Source organism: Miscanthus floridulus, chromosome 12, assembly GCF_019320115.1.
Source record: "Miscanthus floridulus cultivar M001 chromosome 12, ASM1932011v1, whole genome shotgun sequence".
NCBI lineage: Eukaryota > Viridiplantae > Streptophyta > Magnoliopsida > Poales > Poaceae > Miscanthus > Miscanthus floridulus.
In genome coordinates this window covers 82,579,368-82,590,327 of record NC_089591.1, presented here as the reverse complement: position 1 = coordinate 82,590,327, position 10,960 = coordinate 82,579,368, and the positions used below count along the sequence as shown (strand labels likewise).

The following is a 10,960-nucleotide window of genomic DNA, read 5'->3' as shown; positions in this document are numbered from 1 at the left end:
ATTAAGGAGAGTACAAGTCAGTTGTTGGTTTATAAGGGAAAGAAAGGGTACAAAGACTTTGATTTTCAGTGAAAATCCTGTCGATTCTGCACAACGGATTGTATTTGGACATAATTCAAGTGTGATCCAAAAATTTGGAAGTATTCAGTAGAGTTCCGCTCTGGATTTTTTGTTCTAGCTATATGATCTTCTAAAAGTGTAATCCTGATGGACAAGCATGGTGGAGAGTACTACCGCCGTCCTAACATTTTAGGGTTGGACTAAGTAAAATTTAAGTTTGATTAGATTATATTAAAAATATTATGAATATTTGTATCTTAAAATAGATTTATTATTAAAATATATTATATGGTTCATCTAATGATACTTATTACACATTTTAATATAGATCAGTATCTTGTTTATATATTTTGTCAAACTTGAGATTCGTATACTCTTTGAGAAGCAAGAGTGATATTTTTTTGGATGGAGGTAATATATGAGAATTGATTTTGGAGCAATTTTTAGTAGCATTGGATGGAGAGCAATGCAGGTTTTTTTTTTAACTTTCAGCTTTCAGTGTAAAAGGAGATACCCACCAAATTCTCTAGTTACCGTTTGACTGTTTAGTAGTGGATTCTCGAGAATTTGAAACGGGAAGTGCTTCAAGCAATCCTTGATAGATAGAGGACATTAATCTTGCCTTCGTGAAATTTCAGAGGATTTGATTTCCTTGTTTAATTGTTTTATTAGGCACTGGAGAGAAACCTGCATAAGATTAGCCGCTGATCCTCCTCCTGCTAGAAAGGGACAGCGCATTTCAGAACTGAGTCCCGCCGCTGTGCAAGCAAACTGTTTGCTGATCCTTCTCGCTGCCCCCGCCGCCGCAACCGTCCACCCGCGCCGCGACAACCGCAAGCTCAAGCGATTCGCCGCCGCGCCACCGCCTCGATAACTCCATCATGTTGGTGCGAGCGGGGGATATATTCTCCGCCGGCGACCTCGAGGTGCCCCCCGCGCCTGCAGCAGGATCGAATGTACGCTGTAATCTCCCGAATATACTCGGCGGCGCGTAGGCGCCTCGAGGCCTTCATAACCGCGATTCCGGGTGGCCACGATGGCTGCGGCGGCAGCAAGAGGGGCTTGCATCGGCATCGGCATAGCAAGCGGCAGAGGTGGACCAGCCCCTTCAGGACCCCGCTGGGGTCGCCTATGTCGATGTCCTCCATCATCGGCGCCGGGGACGACCAGGCCACCCCCGCGTCGTCGGGGGCGACCTACGCCACCCCTCACGGCTCGCCGCTGCCGCCGCCACAGCTGGTCGTGGTGGCGCTGGACGCCACGCGGGACCACCGGGATGACGAGATCAAAACGGCGTTCAGGAATTTGGTCGTCGACCGAGGAGACATACTCCGCGCGTGCGATTCGCTGCTCGTGCTCGGCGTGCTTCACTCCATCACCCATCCATGTGAGGATCATCTCTGGGATATCACACCTTTAATGTCTCTATTTTACGACTCAGCACACACAAATCTAGTCTTATCTTAGTTTACATTTGTGGATTTTCAAAATAGAATGTCATAGCAGTTTTGATGCTTAATTTGCCTCGTCGTGTTCATTTTCCCTTTTAGAAGCTGTGCGTACGCTCATTGGCATATTGTTCATTTGGCTGTGGGGTGGGTGGGTTGTTATGTATTATAGTGGAACTGTAGGAAACTCTGTATTTGTAGTGAGATTGCAATCATGCATGTCTGGTGGATGATAGCATACGGTTGTTCATGGGTATGCGCTTCTGAGGCAGCACTGTAGCTTTCAGAATCACCAAAATATCTTATTATATAGTTTAAAATATATAAAAAATAACATATATAATAAACATTTGAATAACTAAGTATATCACAAATCAATAAAACTATAAATAATATTTATCAATGAATAATTTAAAATATACAAAAATAATTTTACCAATATATGGATAATTAAATTAAAGTACATAAAATTAATACGTATGTTAGCCATATTAAAACTAACATTTATATATTACTATTATTAATATTATTATATAATGTTATTAGTCACAGAGATAAGTTTTAAATAGTTTAAACGATGCATAGTTTTTGTTATATTAAAGTTGATATTATTTACATTACTAATTAGTCATAGATATAAGTTTTAGATGACTTTATAGGGTACTTTGTTATTTGCGGATACGGATAATGTCGGGTATTTGACATTTTTTGAAATACGAATGTGGAATCAGATAGAGAAAAAATTATAGAAAACATATACGGATGCATCCACTTAGTATTCGGATTAAAATCGAATACGAATATCCATATTGACGCTAAGACAAATACAGATACCGGATCTGCGACGTAGCATGGGCCTAGTTCATGTATGCAGATGATTTTGAGAGTTTAGGAACCTAGATGACACAATTTGCCAAGTTTAGGGTCTAGTCTGGCATCGTTGGTGCCAACGTGGACCGCCACGCCCACAACAGCAAACAGGTCTAGTCTAGGCCCGTTTGGACATGTGACGTACCATGTGCCAAGTTCAAAGACCTCGATGTGCATTTTAGGAATTTGAGGACCTGGATGACTCTCTTCCAAGTTTAGGGGCCGCTAGTGTATTTTACTCCTATCAAGAGGTAATAGTTATATCGATTGTTGTATTGACTCAAAATGTATGGTCCATATTACCTTGGAGTACCTTAGAAAAATGCAATTCTGATATCTATGATGCATTTCTGAATGTATAGTTTCATATGGTCATTGCTAGCATCACCATTTCCTATTTCTACCGTAGAATCCTAGTATTTTGAATGTGCGCCGGTGTGATAGCCTTTCTGCTTTTCTAGTATTGGTGTGATCTAACATGGAATTTTAATGATAGAATATTTGTCAAATACTATATCCAAGTGTGTCCTTCAAGATATATAGTTATGTACATTTGTTTACAACAAATAAAATCTATAGTTTGAGTTTGCAGTGGTAAGGTCATAATACTGGCCAACGTTCTCTTTGAAAACTACACCAAAATTATTATTTGCTGGATATGTAATGCTTTTGGTTCTTCTGTTTGTGTTCAGTGGGCTACCAAACCAAACCGTTTACTGAATCTTTTGTCGGGACAAGCGACCGATACCTAGTTGATCAGGTTTCAAACATAGCTGAATCCTACAAAAATAAGCTCCTACAAGTCATAGAGACGCTCCACAATGTTAAGGTAAAATGCCTTCATCTGTCTATTCTATACGGACATGTTATATTCTTCCGTAGAAAATGTAAGCATGCCCTATCTTTATCCCTACTTTCTATGCAATCACTTTTATATCATCAGAAATCTGGATAACAAGGTGATTTACTAGTTACATTATTAATCTTGAAATACTTGTTACATTCTGACACTTCAAAATTTTATCAGATTACTGTGACCCTCAAGATAATCCCGGGAGCACCTGCAAAGGTTTTCATTATCCATGAAGTAAATTCCAGCAAAGCTTCTTGGGTTGTCCTAGATAGGTTTGTACATCATTTCTTGTTCAAACGTCTATGATAGACTAACCCTGAACAGAAGTTCAGTGCCCATATTCTTCTGGGTACTTGAGGTAATATTGAATTTAGAATATATTTTTTTCAGGCACTTCAGGAGAGATTTCAAGCACTTAGAAAAGCACATAGCTTGCAAAGTTGCGACATTTCAGGATGACTTAAAAGTGCAATCCTTGAGGTCAATACGAACAAACCCATCAAACAAAAGCACAGCTGAATTGAAGGACGTGCAACGTTTTGCGGTCACGATGGATCTGAGTTCTGAGACAGTAAATGATGACACTCGCAAGGTATCAATCAGGTCATCGCCTGTAAGCTACCTTGCCTCTCTAAACAACCACGAGATCCACGAGACCTCCAGTGTGGCTGCATGCAGTATGCCATACTTCAGTGGCATGTCTCTCACAATTGACGATACTGAATCCCTGTCTAATGGTGAGATATTTTTTCTTCACTAAACCGTAATAAAAAAAGCAGGCAGTGCAGACGACAGAAGACAGAAAACTACTGGTAGTCCTTGTAATCGTGATAGCTAATTCATGTAGAACTCACGATTTATTTAATATTTTCTAAAAACTAAAAAGAACAACTGTGATTTGCTGGCTGCTACCATTTATTTGATGTTACAGGGCTGCTTATATTATATTATATCGTACACAGTAATACCATGCGTGGTCTTGTGATCCTTTTCCAGGAAAATACGAAGATAAAATGAGCTCCCAATATGATTCATCAGAAAGGCCAATTTTGTGCATTGGCTGTGGTCTAAAATCAGTTCTGTACATAAAGGAATCCATGAAATTCCCATTCTCGGAGATTCAAACTGCAACATCTGACTTCTCAAGTGAAAATTTGCTGGGTGAGGGTGGATTTGGGCATGTGTACAAGGGCCAGCTCAAGGATGGTCAGGTCATTGCAGCTAAGCTGCACAAAGAAGCTAGCTCACAGGGTTATACTGAATTCTTCTCGGAAGTGCAAGTTCTTAGTTTTGCTCGGCACCGAAATATCGTCATGCTGCTTGGGTACTGCTGCAAAGAAAGCTATAACATCTTGGTGTATGAGTACATATGCAACAATTCCCTCGAGTGGCATTTATTTGGTATGTGGTCAGCTGATATGCTTAAAACTTTAAAAGAATAATAATGTGATGACGACAGGCTTACTTTACTCTTGTTACTTGGTGGAAACAGACAAGTCGGCATGCTTATTAGAGTGGCACAAGAGGCATGCTATTGCTATTGGTATAGCAAAAGGGCTGCGGTTTCTACACGAGGAGTGCCGTGCTGGTCCAATCATTCATCGCGATTTGCGCCCAAGCAATGTATTGTTGACACATGACTTTGTTCCTATGGTAAGATGGAGTAAGTAGTTATCGATACATGTCGGGATGCAAAAGTATTCTGCATTCTGATTACAGAAGTGCTATCTTTCACAGCTTGGTGACTTTGGTCTTGCAAAATGGAAGGCTGGCGATGATAACATCCAAACAAGGATTCTGGGTCAAACAGGGTCTGGATAAACTCTAATTCTGGCAGAGCTATCAACTAGTTCTTCCCTTCTATGTTATCCTTCTTTTTCTGATAATGTGAGTGATTTCGTGTCATGTTCATCAGATGCTTGGCGCCCGAGTATGCTCAATATGGCATGGTTTCTGTCAGAACAGATGTCTACGCCTTTGGAATTGTTCTTTTCCAGCTGATATCTGGTCGAAAGGTGCTTGATGAACATGGAGGACAGTGCACACATATATTGCAATGGGTATTATTCTGGGTGAATTCTGCTTATACTTCTGTCTATATACTTACAGTACATCTGCACAATCCAATTTCCAACACCTTTAAAAATTTCAGGCAGAGCCATTGGTTGAAAGCCTTGCACTTCACGAACTAATTGATGATCGAATTAAAGACACATATGATGCATATGGATTGTATCATCTAGCCAAAACTGCATATCTTTGTGTCAGGCCAAACCCAGAGCAGCGGCCTTCTATGGGAGAGGTTAGTTTAGAAAATTGTTCTATTTCCCTGATATTATTGTGAAATCTCGGTTGGTGGTATTAGCTTAGAATGTTATGACAAGTTCACTTTGTCTCTGGACAAGCAGGTTGTTCGCCTTATTGAGATAGAAAATGAACACATCAGGGATTTGTCACGACAATTCATCCCACATTTCATGAAGTGACGAAATAATCGAAGAGGATTTTGTGGTGTGGACCGACTACTAAAGTATCTGCACTGCATTGCCACGCGGACAAAGTAGTCTGAAATCCATATTCTCCATTCTCGTTGGTGACACTGTAACACTTCGGGGCTCGCTCTGTTTTGCCTCTCTTCTCTTTCTTCTTCCAACCATATAACAGTGTGTACATGGGGAATTACTGTTCCCTTTTTTTTTTTTTCTTTCTCCTTTTTATTATCTCTGTAAATGAAACGCCATCTTATCAGAGTGTTGCCGTTGGTGTCTCCTGGCCTTTCAGCCTTTTTTTCTAGCGTGCAATGTCACTGTGTAACTGGCTAGCTGTTGAAGAATTGGGACGGACGCAAAATGGAGCTGGGTTTTTGTTAGCAGTAGGCAAGGGTAGAAGAATTGGGGAAGGGCAAATCGGACGAACAGCAAAGCAATAGGCAGAGGAACAGATACGGGAGGAGGAGTGCTTAGCGAGTATAAGAGTTAGGTTTACAATTTTCTGATGATCCTCACTCTCTCTTTCTCTCGCCTCTTATACGGGATACATGGGCAGCTGCCCCGCCATGCACGCAGGCACGCTCACACCCACTCACTACCGGCTTTTTTTTTAGAACATCGGGTTGGATTTTATTGAAACAGAAATTTTACATTGAACCCCTTACAAAGGCACCCCTGGAAGAAATTAGAAATACATTGCAAGCCTGTCAGGGTGCTCCCGATGGTCGTCCTCGCAGTCGACCGATGCCGCCACAGCCCGGCCATCCTCCACCTCCCGCAGTGAAGGAATACGCCCAGGATGAAGCTAAAGGCCGACTCCCATATCGACGAAGGAAGTAAATATTTTGAAACGCCAGTGAGTAGGACATCAAACTTGATGTGCATTGAACACGATGAACGCTCCGGCAAACGGCTCCTTGCCGTCTCTTCATCGAAGTTGGAAGAAGCCGCCTGCTGCTCCACCGGCCATCCCAAATCGACGAACAACGACCCCATAAAGGGGAATAACCTCACAAAGAAGTTCCTGCCACGAACTTCTTGGAGGGGCAAAATCCCGGTGAAAACTCCACCGGTATGAAAACCGAGTCTCTTCCGAACAACAGGCATGTCGTAGGTCACGAGTTTTTTGCTGCTGATGATGAGAAGAGCACAGACGACACAATGAAGCACACAGAAGATTCGAGCATCAACGCAGATGAAAAAGACGATGAAAAAAATCGTCGATGTTGAACCTCCTGACGAAGACGTCGCCATGCTCCACTCACCCATAGACAGGCAGCAGAATCCGCACACCACCAATCTAGCCGCCGCCGGAGAAGCTCGGAAGAAACAAAAGATTCTCGGCAAGGTCGTCACCGAGAGATAATCCAACCCTAGCCTAGCTAGATGTACTCTATTAGGAGGGGATATGTACACCACCCACCGGATCCCCAACTCTCCAAGCTCACCGTCGCCACGAAGGCCACCGGCGGCGAGGAGAGCCAGCGAATCCGGCAGTGGGAGCGAAAACCGCCCTAAAGGCGCCGCTCTGAACTGTAGCAGGGGAACGAGACGCTTCGAGAGCTCCAGAGAAGTTGGTCTAGCCCTGGAGGGGAACTCGCTACCGGTTAAGCGCACGTTGGGCCTTCGAGTACGTGAGCCCGCTCTTGGCCCATGGTCGTCTTCAGTTGCTTCACTTGCAGTGGGCTGGATGATAACAGTTTTGTGGTGCACACCTTTTCATTTAACCGTCTTCTCAGACAGGTTAATGGAGTACACTGCACTTCTCAGACAGTTTTGTGGCAGCAGAGTGACTGACGCGCATGACTCAGAAAGCAAGGGCATTAATCTTCGCCGCATGTGAGCTACAGAGTTCATGGTCTTCTCCTGAATATGATAAGACATTGAATTATCTTGTCACTTTTTTCTGATCACAATCGACGAGTTTCTACCAAAATTGAGCAGATGAAAGCTGTCGTTGGTTTGATCGTATTTGACTTATAAGTCATGACTTATCAGACAATAAATAGTATTTTTCACTTACATTAAACCAGTCAACGGTACTTTCAATCATGGCTTATAAGCCAATCCAGCCCAAACGTTAAAGGCAACGAATAGACCTGTGCGTTGCTATCTGCCGTCCTTTTCCTAGCCCCAGCAAGTAGACAATGAAGCAATCATTCTGCTGAGAAGAATGCCTGTGGATTCTGGCCATCGTTAGCCAGCCAAACTGTGCCAACGATTTGGATAGTACATTTGGAGGGGGATCAGATGCTTTCTGACCGGAAAAGATAGCAGATTTTGCATTGTACTAATATTGTACCATTATGTGAAAACATGTAACGCATAGCCGTCCGTGAACGAGGAAAAGGAGCTTTTCTGCACTACTGGGAAACCATGCATAAATTGAACTATATTGATTGTGTGAAGCTGAAGCTGAGTCCAGTTAAAAAAATTTCAGCCAAGGAATCTGAAGGACAAAGAAGATTAAGGCTCATGCTTTGCCAGTTGCCACACCTTTAATCCTTACAAGGAACCATTCTTTCCTTTCCCTGAAAAACTAACAAAGAATCCTGCTAAGGTATGGTCATGCACCCAACAACTCATATTCGAGTTCTCTTTAACTAGAATTTGGATGCCTACTTTTTTCTTATTGAAAAATCATCTAGTCCCTAAACGCTGGTCTCATTAAATAATTGAAATCTACTCAACAATTCGGTATCAGGTACTAATAAATTACGTAAGTCTTAAATTTGGCAAATTAAGTTCAAAATTTGTATAAAGGATAATAGAAATAGATCAGAATCAAACACCAAAAATATATATAGGTTTGCAACGGGACGTACAACTTCTGCAGTTATAAGAATAACTTGAGATTTAGATTAGTCTTGTGTTCCAATTCATTTTATAATATCTGAATGCATACTTAAATAACTCGTATGAGAACCGATGGCTTCGACATTTATCCAATGATCATGCGTTTCAATTTCTCTTGGACTCGGACGCTGAGGCTGGACTTTCATACTCCGTCTGGACGCACGCAGACTTGAAGATTTTAACCAGTGATCATGTTATACACTCTAATTTAATTTAGAACTGGACTCCATGTACTCCGTGTATTGAGACACAATCACACAATAATCTAGTTCATATAGAGAATGAGAAACTACCTAAACATGTTTTGTTTTAATATTATGTATGGATATATCACATATATGTGCTAGCGTGGTAGCAGCTCATCTATATGTATGTATATAAAAATAAAAATAGATTAAAAAAATCAAGGATCGTATATTAAGAGGAAGAAAAGAAAGAGTGACAGTTTGGTTTTGGCTGGCCGGCCGTAGCAACAAAGGAAAGCTAAAAAACGGGGGGGGGGGGGGGGGGGGGGGGGGGGTGTCCACAGACTATCTTATATTTTTGCATTTGCATTAAGATTCATATTCCGGTTACTCCGAGTTGGAGAGATCTAGTTGGATTAAGATTTCTAGTTGTCCATATTATTATATTTTTACTATTTTGATTAAGATTCCTATTCATCCGAAATCAGAGAGATCTAATTGGATTAGGCTTCCTAGTTATATAAAAAGAAAGGCTATAGGTGGTTTTCCACATTCACGAAGTTAGTTAAGGAACGGCTGGACCAAAAAATAGGTGTAGAGAAAGTTTGCCTCTTATCACCCAAGAAAAATCGGAGAGATCTAATTAGATTAGGATTCCTAGTTATTTAAAGAGAGGGTTAGGATTCCTAGTTATATAAAGAGAAAGGCTATATGCGGTTTTCCACATTCACAAAGTTAGTTAAGAGATGACTGGACCAAAAAATAGATACATAGAAATTTTGTCTCTTTATTATTAGGTATAGATTAATAATCGTAGGACATTCAGGTCTGATATATATTTTTGCTAAAAAAGAGTCCGCAGCAAATGCAGTCAATCGGTATGAATCTCATCTGGTTAATACCAAACTTGTCTTCAGGGATAAAAAGAATCGCTGACAGCTCAGGTATCTTATCTGATCAAGCTGTTCTTGACAGTTGACATGTTGTCTCCGGATAAAATGCTCCCTTTGGCATGACGGCATGTATCGTATGGAAAATTTCCAGGAATGCAGCCACTAACTTGAGAATTTATATATGATTTGCACGCAGTATGCACATCTCGTCCTTTGAACAGTCAACCAATCTTAAGTTTCACCAAAATATATATATATATATATATATATATATATATAATACTAATATTTACCAAATAAACATCATTAGATTAATCATGTTTTATATTTTCAGAGTAAAACTATTTAGATATACAAATATTAATTATATTTTCTATAAATATACTCTTGTTTGACTCTCGAAGTATGAGATGTATACTTATTTAAGACAAAGGGGATATGTAAAGCAACTCAAGCCAACAAGCAACCGTGAAGCTGCAGCAGATCCAAGTCATTGATTTTCCCGTCTTGTAAGCTATCAATCTATGGCCAGAAAAAATAAGCAAGGGCGGTAAACATTATGTGTTATGAAAAAGAAAAAGAAAAAAACCCAAACCCTCCATGAGGCAAGCCTCGCCCATGGCACTGATAGAAAGGTAGAAGATTCTTTTCCGCATGGTTGAAATGAAAAAAAGTGTTTCACTGAAAATAACACAGTGAGTGGTCTGAATTTTTATGAGAACGGAGAGTGAAACTACCGACTTATATGTTGCACTTCAGTATCCCTACCACTGTGCTCATAGGAGTCCTATATGTTAGAACTCTTTGGATCATCTAGTTGTAGATCAGTGGGGTTTCAATGGGTTTCTCGTAATAATGGTGTGAACGGAGAGAGACAAAAAGGGAGATGAAGAGCTAGGGTTAGGCATTGACCATTCATTGAGTAGGGGATCCGGCCATCAGGTTCATCGGTGAAGTTCTACGCTAGGCAGCGACGGTCGGAGAAGAGAGAGCGACGCAGTGAAGACCGTGGTGGCGCAGTGCAGTGGCGGCGGCGGTGCTTCCCGTCACTGCCTGCGCCCCTCTGTTAGATCGGAGTAGGGTTTCTAGGTGGGGCGTACGGCTCAGGTGAACCTCGTACTGAGAGCCGCCGACCCCACCTCTATTTAATGCGCAGTGTGACGGGGGCCCGCCAGCCATAGATGGACTGGGCGCCCCCGATCAGGGCGCAAGGTCAAGGCCCAAGTGGCCGTTGGGCCACTGTGGTTGGGAGATCAAACCAACATTATCCCCCTTGATCTCAACTCATACTTTAACTTTAAACTTT

General features: G+C 41.5%; 1 protein-coding gene across 1 annotated transcript; it reads left to right on the top strand.

The window, feature by feature from the left end:
• Positions 1-1,014: 1,014 nt before the first annotated feature.
• Positions 1,015-5,889, top strand: LOC136495178 (inactive protein kinase SELMODRAFT_444075-like). Its single transcript, XM_066491167.1, has 10 exons — positions 1,015-1,447; positions 3,071-3,207; positions 3,406-3,503; positions 3,622-3,968; positions 4,228-4,632; positions 4,724-4,884; positions 4,969-5,042; positions 5,147-5,291; positions 5,384-5,533; positions 5,640-5,889. Exons 1-10 carry the CDS (start codon positions 1,015-1,017, stop codon positions 5,715-5,717), a joined length of 2,028 nt encoding a protein of 675 aa, XP_066347264.1. The 3' UTR covers positions 5,718-5,889.
• The last annotated feature ends 5,071 nt before the right edge of the window (positions 5,890-10,960 follow it).